We start from the raw sequence: 24,184 nt of genomic DNA, 5'->3' as shown, positions 1-24,184 counted from the left end.
CTACCACATGTGTTTTTGCTTTCATGTCACTAACTAGAACTTAGTCACATGACCACAACTAACTGTCAGGGAGGGCAGGAAAGCAGTCTCTCTTGCAGGCATTGGGTAACCAGCTAAACTATGTACGAAGTATGGATGGATACTGGCAAACGGCAAGTTTTCACCACCACGCATGGACTTTATGATTTTCATACCTGTTAACAAGCTAAGAATTTACGACTTTTTTGAAGATTTCATTTATTTGAGAGAAAGAGAGAGACCACGAGAGGGTAGAGGGTCAGAGGGAGAAGCAGAATCCCCAATGAGCAGGGAGCCTGACATGGGGCTTGATCCTGGGACTCCAGGATCATGACCTGAGCCAAAGGCAGACGCTTAACCAACTGAGCCAGCCAGGTGCCCCCAGGCTAAGAATTTAAATAACATTTCACCTCATGCTTTTAACAGCTGATGATCATTTTGCAGACCTATTATCTCATTGGGGATTGCAAAATGGTAATGTTCTAACATTGCTGGTTTTGTGGGTCTGTGCAAGGATAACCCCTCAATGGATTTCAGGGTAGTCTGGGGGAACATAAGGAACATGGAGCTGGCCTTTGGCATTCTGGAAGATGAGAATATTAAAATAGAATCTGGAAAGGTTTTGTTTTGTTTTGGTTTGGTTTTTTTTGGTGGTGTTGATTCATTCCGCATACCCTCTAAAAAACAGTTAATGAAAATGTGCGCAGTTCCAGGAGTCCTCTCATCACAGCCCTCCATCCAGAGAGGTCCTTGGTTTACCACTGTTACAGGATTTCTTTTCCTCCAGGGCCTACAGCTCTTGATCACCCCACTTGGAAGAATGAAGAGATAAACCAGACAAAGAGTGGTGGGGAGCAAAGTTTATTGAGCGATAGTACAAAACTCCCGAAGAGGGAGGGGACCTGTAAGGGCTGCCACCGGTATTTGTAAGTCTGGGGGTTTTTATGGGCTTATTGGCGGGCTGTTTTCATCTGATTAACTCTCCGTGAGCCAGTCACCCAATCAGATTTTTGTCATCTATCACGTGGGAAAGGGTAGAGGGCTCCTTCCAGGGTGTTGTAAAATCCTTTAAGGGTGGTTTCCTCTATCCTTCATTACTGTCACTAAACCAGTTTTCTGGCGGAGATGGAACATTAGTAATGAGGGATAGTCGGAAGAAAGGGAGGCAGGGACAAGCCCCCCCCTTCCGCTCCCCCCCCCTCCTGTCCAAAGAGGAAGCTAAACTTAAAAGGAAAAAGACCCCATCCTGTTATTCTAGGCTTTACTCAGTGTCCCAGTTTTTTGTTTTTTTTTTTTTGTAAAGATTTTATTTATTTATTCAACAGAGATAGAGACAGCCAGCGAGAGAGGTAACACATGCAGGGGGAGTGGGAGAGGAAGAAGCAGGCTCATAGCGGAGGAGCCTGATGTGGAGCCCGATCCCATAACGCTGGGATCACACCGAGCCGAAGGCAGACGCTTAACCGTTGTGCCACCCAGGCGCCCCTCAGTGTCCCAGTTTTAAGTCTTCCTACAGGGAGGACTTAAAACTTGTACAGGACAGAAAGGAAGGGAATGGCCTTGGGTGTCCTAACCCAGGCGCGGGGTTGGGGGGGGCAGCTCAACAGCCAGTGGATATTTAAACAAAGAGCTTGGGGCTCCTGGGTGGCTTAGTGAGCTGAGCGTCTGCCTTCAGCTCAGATCATGATCCTGGGTCCTGAGATTAAGCCCCACATTGAGCTCCACATCTGGCTCCCTGCTCAGCGGAGGGTTGGCTTCTCCCTCTCCCTCTGCCCCTCACCCCTGCTCATGCTCTCTCTCTTTCTCAAATAAATAAATAAAAATCTTTTTAAAAAATAAAAATAAACAAAGAGCCCGATCTGGTGGCCTGCGGTTGGCTGGCCTGTCTTCAGGCAGTGCCCTTGGTTCCCGAGGCTACAAAACACCACCAAGTGAACAACTACCTGATAGGGAGATGAGCCGTGGACAAAAACTTGATTGGGTGACAGGCTCATGGAGGGTTAATCAGATTAAAACAGCCCACACCAAAGAGCGCATAAAACCCATGCCAACCTTCTGGGGGGGGGGGCCCAGCCTCAGGAGCTCTGTACTATTGCTCAATAAACTTCGCTTTGCTGCCCACCACTCTTCATCTGGTCTACCTCTTCATTCTTCAAAGCGGTGTGACCAAGAATTGGCACTAAGGGAAAAGAAATCCTGCAACATTAGTTATTCCTTTGTGGCTCAATTTCCTTTAACAAAGCTTTTGCTCTGTAACAAGTTCAAAAACATTTTGGCTTTTTTTTTTTCCATATTTATTTAATTCTTCGGTGGCTGCCTGGCTGCCCGATGATTCGCCTCCCTCTATAAACTCAAGTAAGTTAGCCATGAGGCCAAGTCAATGCCCTCTGACCGAAGCAAACAGGTTGGGTGAATGACTTGTCGCCTCCTGCGGTGTCTGAGTAAGAGGATGATTTGGGGGAGGCTCTAAAGATGCAGCACTCTCTCTAGATTGGATGCTGTCAGAAAACAGGGCAATCGGATCTTTGGCTCTCTCAGTAAATCTTATCTATAAAGAGGGGGGCTAGAGTAAGGAAAAAGTGGAAGCCATTCAGCAGATGCCACTCATTTTAGCCAAGATAGAAGGATGTTTGGTACTGTGCGTGTGGCACAAAGCCTTGTTTTTGTCTGTGCTTGGACAACAGTATCAAGCAGCCTCATTTCATTTCACTTTATCACGGTCTTGACGTGGGTATTCTGTGAGACTCTCTCCAACAGGAGCATAGCATGCAGCGCGGTGAGAGCAGCCTGGCTTTTCCAGGGGGTGCGTTTGTTCCTTTCACTGCCTTTCAACTTCCCCCTGACTAGCCCTGAAGAAATGAATAGATTTCATTCGATTTGATTCAGAAATCATTTATGGAGCTCCTTCACCGTGCTCCCTCCCCGAAGCTGAATGGGTCATGGTTTAATGGTCTGCTTGGGGAGGTACGGGTTGAACAAACCACAGTAAGTGATGTAGGACTCAGCCTTGAGGCAACTTCACCTTCTTTTTCCTGGTGAGTCTGTGACCCGTCTCTCTCAGTGTACTTAGATCACCGTTTCCCTTTTTGTTTTTAACTTTGGTTTTTGATTCTCAGCCATTAGGTGGATGCCATTGTCTAACACAAAACCTGCTCAAGTAAGGAAGTTGATCTTGTCCAGCTTATTGCACCAGGAAGATCACCTCAGATCCAAAGATTAGAGTCTCTTGGCAGGCTGGTGGTGCCTCAGCGTTTTCTAGGGAGGAGTAGACACGTTACAAGTGGGGGGACTTAAGGTGGGCTTGTTTTGCAGTCAGAAGGCTCACTTCACTGAACGAGATTTCCCCGTGTTTATCTCCCTGTCTAGCTGGGTTTGGGGGGGACAGATGGTTCTAATCTCAGCTAATCATTAACAACACAAAGAATGAGGGATTGGAGAGGCGGTGTCTGGCTGTGTTAGCAGGTTTAAGCAACAGGGGAGAGATCTGTGTTGGGCCTTGTCACAGGTGAACAAGGGAGACATGAGAAAGAGTCAACAGTTAGTCTTATTTAAGTCACTTAGAGAAGGGTGATCCTTTTGGATAGACTGTTTCCCAGAACATAAAAGGGGGGGGGATTTCAGAAAACAAAAGGTTGGAGAGATTTCTTAATGTTATTGTTTTCTGGAAATACAGAACTCAGATAAAGTTGAACGTTATCACCATCAACCCTTTCTCGCGCTTGGGTATTGGCTAGAAACAAAGTAGGCCGTCATGGCCTAAGCAACATTTTTATTTGCTCATTTATTTTATTTGCTACCAAACCATGGGAGGTAATGACTTGCAAAGTAAGGAAGTCTAGAATTGTGAGTTCTCCACAGTATAAAATGTCTAGAGTTAAAATCCAAGGTTCTGGGTTCCCCTCAGGGGAATCACTATACACTCACTGCCTTAGTTCTGTTGTCAACTTTTGAACAAATCAGTTAAAATCTCTGTGCCTGTTTAATTTACATATGACATGGGATAATTGAGCTCTTATTTTTTAGTTCTCGTTCCAGTTTCCTTTTTAAATCATCTTATGGAATGAATGAATGCCTCAAACCACTTATAGGATGAAGTAGGATGAGACTGCGGTGGTTAATTTTATGTGTCTTGTTGGCTAGGCTACAGTGCCCAGTTTTTGGTCAAACACCAGTCTAGATGTTGCCGTGCAGATATTTTAGATGTGATTGACATTTATAATCAATAGAGGAGGAAAGAAGCTACACTCTATTAAATGGGTGGGCTTCATCCAATCAGGTGAAGGCCTTAAGAGCAAAAACTGAGGTTTTCAGAAGAAGAAACAATGCTACCACAAGACTGAAACATAGAAACCCTGCCTCAGTTCCCCACTTGCTGGTGTGCAGATTTTATTTTTATTTTTTAATTTTTTAATTTTTTCTTTTAGAGGGAGAGAGTGTGGGAATGTGCAAGCACATGATGGGGGACGGTGGGGAGGAAGGGCAGAGGGAGAGAGAGAATTTTAAACAGGCTCTACACCCAGCATAAGCACGATATGGGGCTCGATCTCATGACCCTGAGATCGTGACCTGAGCCAAAATCAGGAATCAAGACATTAACCAACTGAGCCACCCAGAGGCCTTTGGCCTGCAGGTTTTAGACTGAAGACTGTAACATCAATTTTTTTTTTTTAAAGATTTTATTTATTTATTCGACAGAGATAGAGACAGCCAGCAAGAGAGGGAACACAAGCAGGGGGAGTGAGAGAGGAAGAAGCAGGCTCATTGCAGGAGAGCCTGACNGGGAACACAAGCAGGGGGAGTGAGAGAGGAAGAAGCAGGCTCATTGCAGAAGAGCCTGACGTGGGGCTCGATTCCATAATGCCGGGATCACGCCCTGAACCGAAGGCAGACGCTTAACCGCTGTGCCACCCAGGCGCCCCTGTAACATCAATTCTTATCTGAATATCCAGTTTGCTAGCTTGCCCACGAGACTTTGGGCTTGCCAGCACCCAGCCCATTCTTTAAAATAAATCTCCCTTTCTCTCTCTCCAGATGGATTGATGGATAGATAAATAGATATAGGTTATATACCTATGTCTGTCTTTATCTCTATATATTCTATTGGTTCTGTTTCTCTGGAGAACCCTAATACAGGTATGAATAAGTAATGTGGCAAAATAACTCTCGTCTAACTCAAGAATATTGAATATAAAATAAAANTGCCAGCACCCAGCCCATTCTTTAAAATAAATCTCCCTTTCTCTCTCTCCAGATGGATTGATGGATAGATAAATAGATATAGGTTATATACCTATGTCTGTCTTTATCTCTATATATTCTATTGGTTCTGTTTCTCTGGAGAACCCTAATACAGGTATGAATAAGTAATGTGGCAAAATAACTCTCGTCTAACTCACGAATATTGAATATAAAATAAAAAATTAATAAAGGGATGGCAGGACTAAATCATTTGCAAGATTTCTTTCATGTATAAAATTCACTGACTCAAGTCATTGGAAGCTTGAAGAAATACACTATTGTGGCATTCATCGAAGTTCCTCTTTTTCCTATAAACTACATTCCTTCTTTTCCTTTCTATTTTGATTTATCCCACCGGGTTTAGGATATTTTAGTTTCAAGTGAAAGAAATCCAGCTGAAACTAGCTTAGTGAAAAAGGAAATGTAATGATAAAAAAAACAAAAAACAAAACCCAAAAACCTAAGGGCGCCTGGGTGGCTCAGTCGTTAAGCATCTGCCTTTGGCCCAGAGCGTGATCCCAGGGTCCTGGGATCGAGCCCCACATCAGGCTCCCTGCTCCGCTGGGAAGTNGCCCCACATCAGGCTCCCTGCTCCGCTAGGAAGTCTGCTTCTTCCTCTCCCACTCCCCCTGCTTGTGTTCCCTCTCTCACTGGCTGTCTCTATCTCTGTCGAATAAATAAATAAAATCTCAAAAAAAAAAAACAAAACAAAACCCAAAAACCTAGATAAGTCCAGGGAAAGAGCTGGCCTTCATCATACCCAGTNTTCCTCTCCCACTCCCCCTGCTTGTGTTCCCTCTCTCGCTGGCCATCTCTGTCAAATAAATAAATAAAATCTCAAAAAAAACCCCCAAAACCCAAAAACCTAGATAAGTCCAGGGAAAGAGCTGGCCTTCACCATACCGAGTTATATGGTCCAGGGATTAAAATGCACAAAGACCACATCGTGTATTTCTTTTTGCTCTGTTGGAAGACGTCACTCTAATAGCTAGTGATTCCCGGGCCACAAAGTGCAAATCTTTGCCAGTAGCACAGGCAAAAATCCAGGGCTTGGCTGACTTGCCTGGTTTGAGTCCCTGGTCCCTGTGGCCTGGGGCAAAGTCGAAGTGATTGGCCTACCAGGTGGGGCGGGGGCAGTTCTCGAAGAAACAGAGAGGAGGTCTGCTGATAGAAAGGAAGAGGAATGGTAGGCAGCCCAAAACCTTGTCTTCTACACCTTTGGTAGATGGGGATCATTTCAAGTTGGGAACTGCTGAGGAAGAGCTAGCGAAAGGGTAGGGCTGCATTCTGAATTGGTCTAAGGAAAGAACTAACCCAATTTCCTGTCTGGAGGTGGGAAAAAGCTAATAACTCCCTTCCTTCACTGTTTCGATTTTAACATTCTTGGGATAGACTAAGGATTGGTTGGCAGATGAATTAATGAGTATTCTTTGGTTGCAGGAATGGAATTCAATTATTAAGGCTCAATAACGTTGATGAAGCCTGAGTTAAAATGAAAAGAAATCATAGCTCCCAAAGGTGTTTAATAAGAAGTAGAGAAATACTTTGAGGTGAAAATGGTCTTTGGACGGCAAGTAAAAAATATAAAAACCTATGCGTTCATAATCACCCTGCCCCCACTCCAAAAGAAGAAACCCTATTGGTTGACTTTAGAGGTTGGTAGGAACCAGTTCATTATTCTCAAAATCAATGAAAGAAAGGGAAAAAAAATCATGCACCTATCCTGTCATTCCTAAATGCTGTACTATTTCCAGGATGACCTGATAGAAGGAAAGCTCTTCTTTATAAAACAATTCCAGCTAATAAATGTGAAAAGAATATTAAAAGTAGAACATTGCCATTTTGGAAAACCTAATAAAATAATAGGTCCCGAAAATGATCATCAATGTCTGTTGAAACCATTAGGCAAAATGTTAATGGGGAACTTTTTAAATGGATGGATTAGGCTGAAGGCATCTGAACTCACTCATAATTTTAACGCTAAAAGTGGGATATGCAGATATGCAGACACCATATGCCTCCTGGCGTGTTGCAATAGGAAGTACACAGTCCTGTGTATGAATTATTCTTGCCAGAAAAACTGAACCTGAATCTAATCAGGAATCTAGATCTAACTACTAGTTGTCAGGAAATGTAGGAAATCCAGGAACAAGGTAAAATGAAATGACAACAAAAAGATACGATTGCCAAATCTAAGAACGTGAGATGTTCTAAAGGACAAATGGTCACTGTTTCTTCAGTAAATTGTTTTTTGTTTGTTTTTTTAAAAGGCGGGATTTGGCAAGGATGTGGAGAAATGGGAACCCTTGAGCACTGCTGGTGGGAATGTAAATTGGCACAGCCACTCTGGAAACAGTATGGCAGTTCCACAAAAAATTAAAAATAGGATTTCTAAATGATCCAGCAATGACGCTTTTGGGTATATATCCAAAAAAATTGAAAGCATGATCTTGAAGAGATATGTACACACCCTTGTTCATAGCAGCATTACTCACAATAGCCAACAGCTGGAAACAACCTAAGTGTCCAATGAGAGATGAGTGGACAAGCAAAATGTGGTCTATCCATACACGGGAATATTACTCAGCCTTAAAAAGGAAGGACACTCTGGGGCGCCTGGGTAGCGCAGTCGTTAAGCGTCTGCCTTTGGCTCAGAGCGTGATCCCGGTGTTCCGGGATTGAGTCCCACATCGGGCTCCTCCGCTGGGAGCCTGCTTCTTCCTATCCCACTCCCCCTGCTTGTGTTCCCTCTCTCTCTGGCTCTCTCTCTGTCACATAAATAAATAAAATCTTAAAAAAAAAAAAAAAAGGAAGGACATTCTGACACATGCTACAACATGAATGAATCCTGAGAACCTTGAGTTGTTGTTTAATGGGTGTAGAGTTTCAGTTTTGCAAAATAAAGAGAGTTCTGGGGATTGGTTGCACAACAATGTGAATGTACTCAACACTACTGAACTGTACCCTTAAAAATGGTTAAGATAGAAAATTTCATGTAATGTGTATTTTACCACAGTTTTGAGAAAGGCAGAGGGTCACTGTTACTGATTAGGAGAGAATCAAAGGCCATATCAACCAAATGCTACATGTGGACCACGTTTGGATCCTGATTTGAGCAAATAAGCTGGTAGAGAGTGAGCGATGGAGAGCGATGCATTACGTAGAAAGCAGAGGCAGTGTTGACTTTGTTGTCTGACACACATAGGCTGCAGTCTTGCCTCTGCCACCTACCTGCCATGTAACATGGAACAAATTACTTGTTTTTAATTTTTTAATCTCTGTAAATACTTACTGAATTTATGCAATGAGCTTAATATTTACTCTCTATAAAATTCTGACTTTGCTCAACAATGTGGACATAAACATAAATCAATAAAACATGGTCTCTGCTGATGCTGGAGACGCAAGAGAATAAAGAACCCCTCAAATAAGCCCATGGATATGTGGGAATTTGTCCTATTTCATTGATTCTAAGAATTTTTTTCACATTTCATTTCAACTTATATGAACTGTATGAATTTATATGAAATATATTTTCTCACTCAAGATAATCTGATTTGGCATTTCTATTACTTGTAACATCAAGCACACTAATGATAAACTTTTCAACAAAGTCTTTTTTTTTTTTTTTTTTTAAGTAACCCAGAGTTGGTTTCTGTTCCTTGGAACCAAGACTAATTGATTCAACTATAAAAATGACCTTTAACCCAGTGTTGGTGATGGTTACCATTTTGGTGAATTTTGTTGAATATTTTTACTATCTTGTTTTTTTTTTTTTTTTAAAGATTTTATTGATTTATTTGACAGAGATAGACAGTCAGTGAGAGAGGGAACACAAGCAGGGGGAGTGGGAGAGGAAGAAGCAGGCTCTCAGCAGAGGAGCCTGACGTGGGGCTCGATCCCGGAACGCCGGGATCACGCCCTGAGCCGAAGGCAGACGCTTAACCGCTGTGCCACCCAGGCGCCCCTATCTTGTGTTTTTATGTGAATTTCTCCCCTGAATGAAATTGAAAAAATTATTGTCATTCTAGCTACCTAACAATTTTTGAGTAATTATTCCTATTTTCATACCCTACAACCTTATGAAGTAGGAATGAGTTTTATCCCAATTCTTCAGATGAAAAAACTTGATACTATTTTGTATCCTTATTTGTAAGCATTTTCCTATACTTTTTGTAAATATGAGTTTCAATGAGTAGATAATATTTTATAAATGTACCATTAATTTATCAATCCCTTTCATTGAACATTTATGTAATTTCCAAGTTTTTGCTATTACAAATAGTATAATAAACATTCTTGCACATGATTCTTTTTTTTTAAGATTTTATTTGAGAGAGACAGAAAGATTGGGAGAGGGGAGGGGCAGAGGGATGGGGGAAGCAGACTCCCTCTTGAGCAAGGAAACCTATGCAGGGCTCAATTCCAGGACCGGGGGATTATGACCTGAGCCAAAGTCAGATGCTTAACCAACTGAACCACCCAGGCACCCCAAGCATGTGATTCTTTGTCCATGTATCTATTTAGGAAGATGACAAGAGGTGAGATTATGTATAAAAGTGACTCTTGCTAAATGCTTGTGGGTTACATTATGAAAAGTTGCTGCCAACTTTACTGGTGAGAATGGCTTATTATTTTAATTTGCATTGCTTGGTTTATTAGTGAAGTAAAATGTCCTTGGCATGCAAAGGATGCCTCCCAGGTCTACAGGGTCAATCTCTGGTTTTGTCCAGCACTAGGCTGGACTTCCGGACTGGCATATCTTTAAGTTCCTACAAACAACCCTCTGTCACAAATGCCTCAGTTAGCAACACAGACTTCACTGAAGACTTTGCTGGAGAGAGAGGAAGGGTTCACGTTGCACAGCTCTCAGCATGCAGCGTGAGGGTCCCTGTTAGCCATTTCCGTTCTCCCTGGAATTCCCTTACCAGCTGTCTTCTCCCTCCTCTCTGATTCAACCTCTTCCCAACACCTTCCCCTCCCTCCATCTTAGTCATTTCTTTTCAACAGCAGTCAAATAATTCTTCTCCTGGTCTCATATGAGCAATATTATGCTCTTTTCTGAGGCCTGGGTACCAACAAACTCAAATCTGGTTGTAAGCTCCAAAGTGTCTCCTCAGCAAAATTGTGTCTCTGTACAGGGGTTTCTCATTCCAGCTACTAAAGGTAATATCTCATGGCTTTGAAAGCAGCTTTCAACTACCTCCATTTTGACCTCAAACTTTCTTCTTTTTTAAAAAAGATGTATTTATTTATTTTAGAGAGAGGCGAGGGGAGGGGCAGAGGGAGAGAGTCTTAAGCAGACTCTAGGCTTGAGGCACGGAGCCCAGCTCCCAACATGGAGCCCCATGCGTGACTTGATCTCACAACCCTGAGATCAGGACCTGAGCCAAACCCACTGCGCCACCCAGATGCCCCACTGACCTCGAAGTTTCTAACGAAGTTCTTCTTTCCAGCTTATCTCTTCTAACTCAGGCAAAGGATCCTGTGGGCAAAGCATCTCCTGATGGGAACAAAAACTACCCCCTCAAACAGTGATGACTGCCCTGAGCCAGCAAGAGCCCATGTGATTGACCCCAAGACAATGGTTGCTTTGACTTTCGCTGCCCACCTGCACATACCCTCCCACTTCTGCTGCACATATTCCTTATGTAAACTTGGAAGAATTTTCAGCACTTTGGAGACAGTCTTTGAGATGCTAGTCTGCTGTCTTTCCGGTGTTGGCCTCACTGAAATAAATTCCTTTCCTGTTTCGCCACCACTTGTCTCTCTGCCTTTAGATTTTGTCAGGAGCCAGTGGCCGAACCTGGTCTGTTTGGGACCCTATTTCTGAAAATAGCATGGTCCTGCAAAAACTTTTGTAAGTCAAAATGGTATAAAGTGAAGAAGCAATTCTCATTAATTTTTATGCAAAAAATTTTGACCATTCCCAAACCCCAAAAATGACCTGTTGTAATTCTTTTCTGATACCTTAGGATACATCTTTCTAATAAATGCATAAAGTAAATCAAAATAAAATACGGATGCTCACAGACACATTCAAAAATATGGGGGCTTGATGCCCAGGGCAGAGTGTAGTTCCCCTGAAGGCGGTCGGTGAGGCCACTCTCCTTTCCCAGGGTGCCCACTGCCTCTGTAAGGGTTGGTTGCAAAACAAATGCTGAACCTTATTTTGGCTTTCACCTTTTATCATAAAAGCGAAAATCCTCTTCGGATTTCTTCCAGTTAGCAAGAAGAGGTAATAATGTAGGTCTTTCAGCCAAGAGGCATATGAGAACTTTTGAAAAGCAGGTGATGCCTGTAATTCAATTTAATAGCTAAGCAGCTTCCCCCCCCTCCACCTTCATTCCTAAGTTTCATAAGAGAAGAGATGCTTTTTGAAAATTACTTAAAAAAAAAGNGTGAGAACTTTTGAAAAGCAGGTGATGCCTGTAATTCAATTTAATAGCTAAGCAGCTTCCCCCCCCCTCCACCTTCATTCCTAAGTTTCATAAGAGAAGAGATGCTTTTTGAAAATTACTTAAAAAAAAAGTCTCTTGGGAGAAAATGCTTGGATTGTGCTACTACAAATGGCAGGNGTCTCTTGGGAGAAAATGCTTGGATTGTGCTACTACAAATGGCAGGCATCGAGGCATTTAAAACTAAATTGGAAAAGTTAAACACAGAATTTCCATATGACTTGGCAATCCCATTCCTAGGTCTATACCAAAAGAACTGAAAACAGATGTTTAACAAATGCGCCTACATGAAACTTCCTAACAGCATTATTTATATTAGCCAAAAAGTGGAAACAACCCACATGTCCATCAAATGATGAATTGTTAAATAAAATGTGGTATGCCCACACAATGGGATATTATTCAGCATCAAAAGGAATAAAATCACTGATACATGCTGCAACATGGGTGGACTAGGAAAGCATTGTTTAGCAAAAGAAGCCAGACACAGAAGTCCACAAATTGTATGACTACGTGAATCCAAAATGCCCCAAATAGGTCAATGGATACAGACAGAGAAAGCAGACCGGTGGTCGCCAGGGACTGCGGGAACGCGAGTGACTGCCCTGACACGGGGATTTCCTTTGGGTGATGACAGTGTTTCGGAACCAGAGGTGACGTTGCACAAGATTGTGAATATTAATGTATATCTTAAAACGGTTTGATGTATGTTATACGAACTTTACTTCAATAAAAATAAACGGAACTGGCAGTTCCGGGAAACAACGGGAGTCTTTCTCACATTCACTTGGCAAACCTGTGAGAAGTTCCTTTGGTTCCGCTCTCTGAGAGTCCGGGTGAATTGGCTTTGTAGCCACGCCCAGAGCCGGCCCGGAGCCGGCCTCCCCCCCGCCCCGTGGGGCGGGGCTTCTGGGGGCGGGGCTTGCCGGGGACGGGGACCGTCGGGGGCGGGGTCTGGGGCGCGGCGGAGCGCCCGGCCAGGAGGGGGCGCGTCCGGGACTGGCTTCGCCGGTTGCCCNCGGGCTCGTGGGGTGGGGGGCGGTTGGGGCGCCTGCAAAGCAGAGGAGGGCGCCAGAGGGGGCTGGGGTCGGTGCTGGGAACCCCGCCGAACGGCCAGGGGAAGTGGGGTCCCCCTTGAGGTAGAAGGGCCCGGGGATTAGGGACGCGCGGGAACGCCGGACGGAACCCCACTAAGTCGGATCCTGTGTTTCTGGCGCTGGTGCTTCCAGCTGCGGGAGCTGAAGGGGATGGGAGGGGAGGGCCCACCCTCATGGGGGTTTCGTTTTGTCACAGGCCTCCTTTTTCCGTGCGGATGTTGAAACTTTGGTGCAACCCAAGCGCTGTAGAAGTCGGAAAGCCTCCTCCCTCAGAGGCAGGTTTCATTGAGAAAGAACGGTGCCCAAGTTCTTTCTTTGAAACACCTTTTAAATAACACTTCGCGCCCTCCAAGTTTCCAAATTTTTGTTTTCCCATTTTACTTCCTCTATTCTCTATCTAGTTATGCATTTGGGACCTTTTCTGAGATATTTTGCGATTCAGTGTCCATTTGCTGGGAAGTTTCTTACGGAAATATTAGCAAACCACAATTTTTAGACGACCACTACTTCTGAAAAACCACGGGCACTGGATGGCAACAGTGTTTGGAGACATTTCTTTTTGATCAGTGACTTGGCATCAGTGATCAAAGATTCTCTTGCCTTTCTCTGATTTCAAAACTCCATTGAGCATGCTTAAATATTACCAGCCAGTCAGATCTCACCTTTCTTTACGTTTATTGGTGACATAATACATATGCTTCTGATGACTGCAGTTGATCAGAATCTAAAGCATAAGTGCTATGGATTTTTTAATCTTAAATTCTTGAATATTAATCTTTTGCAAGCCATAGGTTTAGGGACTCTTATTTATTAGAATAGAATAGATAGAATTTCTTTTGCCCTTGTAGCAAAGCTTTCCCATTATAAAAACCTAGAAAGTGAAAATATCCCAATTACACTGCACCTTTTATTAGCAGTTTTGTTGGAAGTAGTTAGGTTTGGCTTAACATAGACCATGACTTTTGTTTTATTGTGATGGTGTAAATAAAAAAATAATCTGTATAATAAAAACTTCAAATGTAGGTGTTTAGAGACATTTGGAAGATGTTTAGAGACATTTGGAAGAACCAACTCATACAGCATCCTTGTAGTTTATTTGGAAAACTTTCCAGTACCAAGTGATTATGGAGTCCTTTAGGATCCAAGAAAAGATATACATAGCAGTTTTTTTTCACAACTGATTTTAACTAGAATGATTAAAACTGCCAAGGTTAGGTGCATTTGTTTATGGTGGCCATTAAATATAGCATGTTGACTCTGTTTTGGGATTTTGCTGCCCAGGAGCTGATATTTTTTTACTCTCAGTGGGCTTTTAGTAGAGTGATGTATTTGTTATTGTGATCCTTTTCAGACTATCCGCTCACAAAATTATAATGCACAGTACTGCTGCAGAGTTTTTTAAAGGCTAGTGAATATTAAATATGTCCTTATTAACATTTCTATAGCAAGTAGGGCTGAAGATGTTATTTTAGTCTATTAATAGTCTACTAGGTTACTTAATGATACTGTGGAAGATTCCCCTTCTCTAAAGAGTCCAGCCACACCCCTAACTGATTATTTTTCATTATCTACTCTTAAACATCACCAAGACTACTTGTTACATTTTCTTTTTAGCTTTTTTTTTTTTAAGATTTTATTATTTGTCAGAGAGAGAGAGAGAGAGATAGAGCACAAGCAGGGTGAGCGGTAGAGGCAGAGGGACAAGCAGACTCCCTGCTGAGCAGGGAGCCCAACTCAGGACTCGATCCCAGGACCCTAGGATCATGACCTGAGCTGAAGGCAGACGCTTAACCAACTGAGCCACCTAGGCATCCCTCTTTTTAGCCAAACATTCATGTAAAAGTTTTTATGAAAACTTATGTTTTTACTTCTCTTGGGTATATACCCAAAGAGTGGAGTTGCTGGGTCAAATGATAACTGTGTTTTAACTTTCTGAGGAACTGCCAGACTCTTTTCTAAAGTTGGCTGCATCATTTTACATTTCCATCTGGAGTATGTGAAGGTTCCGTATTCTGTATGTTTTCACTGACACTTGTTTTTGTTGTTTTTTTTTAAGAAATTACTTATTGGAGAGAGAGAGAGCGGGAGAGAGAGAGCACGAGCAAGAGGGAGGACCAGAGGGAGAGGGAGAAGCAGGCTCCCCACTGAGCAGGGAGGCCAGTGCGGGCTCGGTCCCAGGACCCTGGGATCACGCCCTGAGCCGAAGGCAGATGCTTAATAACTGAGCCACACAGGCGCCCCTGATCTGTCTTTTAAAAAAATGTTTTAATATATTAATATCCATCTTTTTAAAAATTGAAGTGTACTTGACACACCCTGTTATGTTAGTTTCAGGTGTATAGACAAGTCTATATGTATGCTATGCTCACCCCAAGTGCAGCTCTCATCTATCACCGTATAATGCTATTGCAATACCATTGACCCTATGCTGTACTTTTATCCCTCTAACTCATTTATTTCATAACTGGAAGACTGTATCTCCTACTCCCCTTTACCCATTTTGCCCATCTCCCCAACCTGCTACCCTCTGGCCACCATCAGTTTATTCTCTGTATTTATGGGTCTGATTCTGCTTTTTATTAGTTTGTTTGTTTGTTTTGTTTTGTTCCCACGTATAAGGGAAATTACATGGGGAGCACCTGGCTGGCTCAGTCCATTGAGTGTGCAATTCTTAGTCTCACACGTGAAACTCAAGCCCCACATTGGGTGTAGAGATTACTTAAAATAAGTAAATAAACAAACAAACATTAAAAAGAAAGGAAAAAATCATATGGTATTTGTCTTTCTCTGTCTGACTTATTTCATTTAGCGTAATACCTTCTAGGTCCATCCATGTTGCAAATGGCAAGATTTCATTCACTTTTATGGCTGAGTAATATTCCGTTGCACACACACACATACACACACACACACACACCACATCTTCTTTTTTTTTTTTTAATGATTTTTTATTATGTTAGTCACCATACAGTACATCCCCGGATTCCGATCAGACCACATCTTCTTTATCCATTCATTTATTGATGGATACTTGGGTTGCTTCCATATCTTGGCTACTGTAAATAATGCTAATAAACAGAGTGGTACATATATCTTTTTGAATTAGTGCTTTTGTATTCATTAGTAAATACAGTGTAGTGTGATTAGTGGATCATAGGGTAGTTCTGTTTTTAATGTTTGAGGAAGCTCCATACTGTTTTCCGAGTGGCTCACTAGTTCACATTCCCACCGATCGTGCTGGAGGGTTCCTTTTTCTCCACATCCTTGCTAACACTTGTTACTTCTTGTCTTTTTGAGTCTAGCCATTCTGACAGGCGCGCAGTGATACCTCATTGTGGGTTCGATTGCATTTCCCTGCTGGCTAATGATGTTGAGCATCTTCGCCTGTGCTCATTAGCCATGTTTCGTATCTTTGAGGAACAAAACTTTTAAATTTGATTAAATCCATTTTATCTGTTGTTTCTTATAAAGCTTAGTGCTTTTGCTTTTGGTGTTATACCTGCCAAACCATTGCCAAACCCAAGGTTATCGAGAGTTACTCCTGTGTTTTAAGAGTTTTATGAGTTTTAGCTCTTCCACTTAGGTCTGTGAATGACTTTGAATTACCATTTGTATGTGATGTGAAGTAGGAGTCTAATTTCATTCTTATGCATGTGGATATCCAGTTGTTTCAACTATTTGTTGAACACTCTGTTCTTTCCCCCATTGAGTTGTCTTGGTGCTCTTGTCAAGAATCATTTGCCCATAAATATGAGGATTTATTGGGACACCTGGGTGGCTCAGGTGGTTAAGCTTCTGCCTTCTGCTCAGGTCATGGTGAGGCATCAGACTCCTTGCTGGGTGGGGAGCCTGCTTCTCCCTCTGCCTGCCACTCCCCCGCTTGTGAGCTCTCTCCTTTCTCTCTCTCTCCAACAAATAAATAAATAAAACCTTTAAACAATACATGAGGATTTATAAATTCTAGATTCTCAGTTCTTTTCCATTGATCTTTAAGTTTGTCTTATACCATTACCTCATTGTATTGATTCCTGTTGCTTGGTTTTAGAACTGGGAAGGTGTGTCCTCTGACTTTGTTCTTTTTCAATATTATTTTAGCTATTCTGTGTCCCTTGAATTTCCATAAGAATTTTAGGATCAAACAATAAATAAAATTAAAAAAGAATTTTAGGATCAGCTTGTCAATTTCTGCAAAGAAGTCAGCTGGGATTTTGATAGGAGTTGCATTGAATCTGTGGACAAATTTGGGGGGGATATTGTCATCCTAACAATGTTAAATCTTTCAACCCACGAACATGAGATGTTTTTCCATGTATTTAGATATTCTTTACTTTCTTTAACAATATTTTATAGTCTTCAGAGTATAGGTTTTGCGTGTCTTTAATTTATTTCTAAGTATTTTATCCGTTTTGATGCTACTATAAGTGGAATTGTTTTCTTTATTTTTCAGGTTCATTGTAAGTATAGCTACCAATTTAATTTTTAATGTATTCTACGAACGATTTTCAGAAACAAGTACAACGTAAGAGTGGAAAAGCAGTTTTTCAGTTAGTTTTGATTATTATTATTATTATTTTTTTTTTTTTAAAGATTTTATTTATTTATTCGACAGAGATAGAGACAGCCAGCGAGAGAGGGAACACGCAGGGGGAGTGGGAGAGGAAGAAGCAGGCTCACAGTGGAGGAGCCTGATGTGGGGCTCGAACCCATAACGCTGGGATCACGCCCTGAGCTGAAGGCAGACGCTTAACCGCTGTGCCACCCAGGCGCCCCAGTTTTGATTATTTTTGAAAAAAATTGATTTAAAGTTATATTAAAGAAATCCTTAAAACTATTTTCTTGGATTTGTTTCTAATATTTATGGCAAAGAGATGTAGCTATAAAATCTTATAAAGAGTTTGCTTTCAACACATGTGTACAATTACTCAGTTATTTCCTTGCCTTAATTTTGTGACTCCCCAGTTATTCAATATTTAGATTAATGAACTGGGAAACATATTACTGCTACAGAAAGAATGGCATGATGGAATCCCATGCACTTATCTCTTAGCTTTATCATTTACCAACTCATGGCACTTACCCCTTAGAGTGTTTCGCAGCAAATCCAGACATTTCGTATCATTTCATCCGTAAATTATAGGTATATTTTTATAAGACAGATTTACCTGTTGTAACTATCTTCTATTGGAACAAAACCTGCTTTAACTACTTTGTTTTAGAAGATGGTTAGTTTATTAGGATAGAGAAGTCCATAATTAAATTTTGTTTTTATTTCGATACACAGGAGTCCAGATCTTTCATAAAATGGATGTTTCTCACACTAAATACTGAATATTAAGTTGAAAGTTATTTAGTAAAATCTAAGCTGCTATGGAAGAAATACCAGTAAAAGTTGCTGTAAGAATCCGACCTCTGCTGTGCAAGGAAGTTCTTCATAATCATCAAGCTTGTGTGAGAGTTATTCCAAACACCCAACAAATTATCATTGGGAGAGATAGAGTCTTTACTTTTGATTTTGTTTTTGGCAAAAATTCCACTCAAGATGAAGTTTATAATACATGTATAAAGCCACTAGTGTTGTCACTCATTGAGGGCTATAATGCAACCGTTTTTGCCTATGGACAAACTGGATCTGGGAAGACCTACACCATTGGAGGAGGCCATGTTGGTAAGATTCTTATATTCGACTTTTATTTGAGACACTAGAGTGAAGCTAAAATATGACTACCTGACACATAGTAGGTGCTCAGCATATTCACTGAATGAAATAATCTATAGGATAATCAGATATGTTCATAAGATCTTCATCTTTGAAAGATTTATTTTTAAATGTTGAAGTTTCATTCAACAGTTCAATTTGTGATTATATTTGATTAAGGAAACAAGTTTAAGACAGTGTTTAGTGTTCAGCCCTTTGCCATTTTTTCCCAGTCTTATTGAGATATAATTGACATATAACTTTGTATTAGTCCAAGGTGTACAATATAATGATTTGATATATGTATATATTGCAAAATTATTAGCACAGTAAGTTTAGTTAACATCAATCACATCGCAGTTATAAATTTTTTCTTGTGATAAGAACTTTTTTTTTAAAGATTTTATTTATTTATTTATTTGAGAGAGAGAGAGAGATAGCCAGCGAGAGAGGGAACACACGCAGGGGGAGTGGGAGAGGAAGAAGCAGGCTCCTGGCAGAGGAGCCTGATGCGGGGCTCGATCCCAGAACGCCGGGATCACGCCCTGAGCCGAAGGCAGACGCTTAACGAATGAGCCACCCAGGCGCCCCATAAGAACTTTAAAAAAAAAACAAAGATTATTTATTTATTTATTTGAGAGAGAGAGAGCTAGAGAGAGCACAAACAGGGTGAAGGGCAGAGGGAGGTGCCGACTCCCCGCTGAGCAGGGAGCCTGATGTGGGACTCAGTTCTGGGACTCCAGGGTCATGACCTGAGCCTAAGGCAGACGCTTAACCTACTGGGCCACCCAGGTGCCCAAGAACTTTTAAGATCTAATATTTTAGCAACTTTCGAATACACAATATAGTATTGTTAACTATAGTCTCCATGCTGTACATTACATCCTCAGAACTTAACTTTTCTTATAACTAGAAGTTTTTTGTTTTTTTTTTAAAGATTTTATTTATTTATTCGAGACAGAGATAGAGATAGAGATAGAGACAGAGATAGAGACAGCCAGCGAGAGAGGGAACACAAGCAGGGGGAGTGGGAGAGGAAGAAGCAGCCAGCGAGAGAGGGAACACAAGCAGGGGGAGTGGGAGAGGAAGAAGCAGGCTCATAGCAGAGGAGCCTGATGTGGGGCTCGATCCCACAACGCCGGGATCACGCCCTGAGCCAAAGGCAGACACTTAACCGCTGTGCCACCCAGGCACCCAGGCACCCCATAACTAGAAGTTTTTATGTTTTGACTATCGTCACCCATTTCCCCCACTTCCTGTCTCTGGCAACACTTTGTTGTTTTTGAACAGAACTTAAAGTAGAAAGAAATGAGAGTTCTGCAACCAGAACTTCAGGGCAGTAAGAATTTATTACGTGGTGTAAGGAAGGTGTCTATTTTTCCCATTTTTTTTTAAGATTTTTTTTATTTATTCGATGAAGATAGAGACAGCTAGCGAGAGAGGGAACACAAGCAGGGGGAGTGGGAGAGGAAGAAGCAGGCTCATAGCGGAGGAGCCTGATGTGGGGCTCGATCCCAGAACGCCGGGATCACGCCCTGAGCTGAAGGCAGACGCTTAACCGCTGAGCCACCCAGGCGCCCCTATTTTTCCCATTTTTAAGTCAATTTTTTATTTTATTTTTTCAGTTTTATTGAGGTACAATTGACAAAATTGTACGAATATTTAAAGTGTACATACGATGATTTGATAAATGTATATGTTGTCAAAGGATTCCTCCAATCTAGTTAACATATCCGTCACCTCACACGTAAATATGGATTTCTATTTTATTTTTTTTTAAGATTTTATTTATTTATTTGAGAGAGAGCAAGCAAGAGAGCACGAGCTGGATGAGAGGCAGAGCAGAGAGCCCGATGCGGTGCTCAGTCCCAGGACTCCAGGATCATGACCTGAGCCAAAAGGCTTAACCGACTGAGCCACCCAGGCACCCCTGGATTTCTATTTTAAATACTAATATTTTAGGATATAATTTCTCCTGCTTGTAGTTCTAATTTGGAAAGGTGGAATCACTAGAATTTCCTGTATACTTGGAAGGAAACTTGAAAATTATTTCTTTTTATTTCTAAGTTCGGAGTTGCAGCCACGGAGCGCTCAGTGAAGGATTTGTTCAGTTAAAGGGCTAGCGACAGCTGGGATTGAAAGCCAGGTCTTCTGCTGAGATTGTTTACTGTATTGGTATTTTTCTACTAAAAGCAAACTTTTGAGTATTGTATATATATATGTATTCCTGTCTAAAATTATTGCTAGTATTTTGTATATGCGTAATGACTCGATATATTTTCTACTTTCATACTTTTCAAGTATAGAATCTGTGATCTTCAGAAACATTTTTCATTACATGTAAGGATTGCGGGGGAGAATTGGAGGCTGGCTGTGTGGCTTGAGGAAGCCCTGACTGCAAAGATTAAATGGAGGGGCCATAAGTGCCTGATAACCCCCACCCCACCACCACCATTTTTAGAATCCCTGTTATACAGGATTTAGGACATTAAAGATACTAGATTATTTTAGCTCTCAAAATAAAAAATTTCATCTTTCCACTGTAAGTTGTGTTTTGTTTTTTTTTTTAGGATTGTAGCCTTTTTTTATTGGCAGATGTTTTATGATCTTTAAGACTCAGTATGTTCTTTATTCTAATAAGAGTTATAAAATGTTTAGAGCTTGGTGACTTAATTATAGTATATTGCTTTTATTAAGAGGCCATGCATACAATTTTAATACCTTAAGGGAAAAAGTTATTAAGTTTATTTATTATTCTAAAATATTTTAACTGCTCTAAAATACTTTATACTTGGTAACACCATTAGAAGCAGTTTTTGATTTTTTCCCCTAGCTTTTTTTATTCTTTTTTTAAAAAAATCATTTTTTTCATCATGATAAGTGTACTCTTTAATCCCCATCCCCTATTTCCCCATCACCCCCTCAGTCTCCCCTCCAGTAACCATTTTCTGTAGTTAAGAGCCTGTTTCTTCGTTTGTCTCTCTTTTTTCTCTTTGCTTGTTTGTTCCTTAAATTCTACATATGAGTGAAATCATATGGTATCTGTCTTTCTATGACTGACTTATTTTGCTCAGCATTATACTCTTTAGCTCTATCCATGTGCTTGCAAATGGTAAGATTTCATTCTTTTTTAATGGCAAGTAATTCCATGTCATGTGTGTGTGTGTGTGTGTGTGTGTGTACACTACATCTTCTTTATCCATTCGTCTATTGATAGACACTTGGGCTGCTCTCATAGTTTGGGTAAATACCCAGTAGTGCAATTACTGGATCATAGGGTAGTTCTGTTTTTAAGTTTTGAGGAACCTCCATACTCCTTTCCATAGTGCCCGCACGAGTTTGCATTCCCACCAATAGTGCAAGAAGGTTCCTTTTTCTCTATATCTTTGCCAACACCTGTTGTTTCCTGTGTTGTTGAATTTAGCCATTCTGACTGGTGTCAGGTGGCATTTCATTGTAGTTTTGATTTGTATTTCCCTGATGAGAGATGTTGAGCATCTTTTCATGGGTCTGTTGGCCACCTGGATGTCTTCTTTGGAGAAATGTCTATTCATGTCTTCTGCCCATTTTTTTTTAAGAGTTTTGTTTTGTTTTGTTTTTAAGATTTTATTTATTTGACAGAAAGACGGCTAGAGAGGAAACACAAACAGGGAGTAGAAGAGGGAGAAGCAGGCTTCCTGCTGAGCAGGGAGCCCGATGCGGGGCCCAATCCCAGGACCTCAGGACCACGACCTGAGCTGAAGGCAGACTATCAATGACTGAGCCATCCAGGCGCCCCTGCCCATTTTTAAATCGGATTATTTGTTTTGGGGTGTTGAGTTGTATCAGTTCTTTATAAATTTTGGATACTAACCCTTTATTGGTGTTATTTGCAAATATCTTCTCCCATTCAGTAGGCTTCCTTTTAGTTTTGTTGACTATTTCCTCCACTGTGCAGAAGCTTTCTATTTTGATGTAGTCCCAGTAATTTACTTTGGCTTTTAGGAGACGTATCTAGAAAAATGTTGCAGGAGACATATCTGCAGGAGACGTATCTAGAAAAATGTTGCTACGGCTGATGTCAGAGACCTTACTGCCTGTCCTCTGTTCAAGGATTTTTATGATTTCAAGTCTTACATTTAGGTCTTTAATCCATTTTGAATTTATTTTTGTTTATGGTAAAAGAGGGTGTTCGGTTTCATTCTTTTGCATGTAGCTGTCCAGTTTTCCCAGCACCATTTGTTGAAGAGATTGTCTTTTTCCCATTGTATGTTCTTCCTTTGTCGAGGATTAATTGACCATATAATTATGGGTTTAAATCTGGGTTTTCTGTTCTGTTCTATTGATCTGTGTGTCTGTTTTTGTGCCAGTACCATACTGTTTTTATTGTTGCAGTTTTTTTAAAATTTAAATTCAATTAATTAACATGTAACGTATTATTTGTTTCAGGGGTACAGGTCTGTGATTCATCAGTCTTATATAATACCCAGTGATCATTACAACACATACCCTCCCCAATGTCCATCACCCGGTTACCCCATCCCTCCACCCTCCTCCCCTCCAGCAACCCTCAGTTTGTTTCCCATAATTAAAAGTCTCTTATGGTTTGTCTCCCTCTGTGGTTTCACCTTGTTTCATTTTTCCCTCTCGTCCCCTATGACCTTCTGCTTGTTTCTTAAATTCCACATATGAGTGAGATCATATGATAATTGTCTTTCTCTGATTGACTTATTTCACTTAGCATAATACCTTCTAGTTCCATCCACGTCATTGCAAGAGGCAAGATTTCATTTTTTTGATGGCTGTGTAATAAGTCCATTGTATATATATACCACATCTTCTTTATCCATTCCTCTGTCGATGGACATCTGGGCTCTTTCCATGGTTTGGCTATTGTGGACATTGCTGCTATAAACACTGGGGTGCAGGTGCTCCTTTGGATCACTACATTTGTATCTTTGGGGTAAATACCCAGTAGTGCAATTGCTGGGTTGTAGGGTAGCTCTATTTTCACCTTTTTGAGGAACCTCCATACTGTTTTCCAGAGTGGCTGCACCACTCTGGGAACCAACAGTGCAGGGCGGTTCCCCTTTCTCCGCATCCTCGCCGACATCTGTTGTTTCCTGACTCGTTAACTTTAGCCATTCTGACTGGTGTGAGGTGCTATGTCATTGTGGTTTTGATTTGTATTTCCCAGATGCCGAGGGATGTTGAGCATCTTTTCATGGGTCTGTTGGCCACCTGAATATCTTTTTTGGAGAAATGTCTGTTTATGTCTTCTGCCCCTTTCTTGATTGGATTATTTGTTCTTTGGATGTTGAGTTTGGTAAGTTCTTTATAGATTTTGGATACTAGCCCTTTATCTCATATGTCATTTACAAATATCTTCCCCAATTCTGTCAGTTGTTTTTTGGTTTTGACTGTTTCCTTTGCTGTGCAAAAACTCTTTTTTTTATTCAAAAACTTTTTATCTTGATGAAGTCCCAATAGTTCATTTTTGCCTTTTTTTCCCCTTGCCTTTGGAGACGTGTCTAGCAAGAAATTGCTGCAGCCAGAGTCACAGAGGTTGCTGCCTGTGTTCTCCTCTAGGATTTTGATGGATTCCTGTCTAACATTGAGGTCTTTCATCCATTTTGAGTCTATATTTGTGTATGGTGTAAGGAAATGGTCCGGTTTCATTCTTCTCCATGTGGCTGTCC

The 24,184-nt window shown here is 41.2% G+C and overlaps 1 protein-coding gene across 5 annotated transcripts in view; it reads left to right on the top strand.

Moving 5' to 3' along the window:
• Positions 1–13,006: 13,006 nt before the first annotated feature.
• The window catches only part of KIF27 (kinesin family member 27), an 87,017-nt gene continuing 75,839 nt past the window's right edge, over positions 13,007–24,184 (top strand). For all 5 annotated transcript variants that reach the window (XR_004621649.1, XM_034646817.1, XM_019794975.2 and 2 more), the window contains exons 1-2: positions 13,007–13,086; positions 18,093–18,476. Coding sequence is in view for 4 of the 5 variants with exons in the window: in XM_034646817.1 (XP_034502708.1) it covers positions 18,179–18,476 (298 nt within the window). In the remaining variant the exon portion in view is untranslated. The remainder of the gene's footprint in view (positions 13,087–18,092; positions 18,477–24,184) is intronic.

Source organism: Ailuropoda melanoleuca, chromosome 17 (genome assembly GCF_002007445.2).
Source record: "Ailuropoda melanoleuca isolate Jingjing chromosome 17, ASM200744v2, whole genome shotgun sequence".
In the NCBI taxonomy this organism is placed as follows: Eukaryota; Metazoa; Chordata; class Mammalia; order Carnivora; family Ursidae; genus Ailuropoda; species Ailuropoda melanoleuca.
This window is presented reverse-complemented; position numbering and strand designations above follow the sequence as displayed.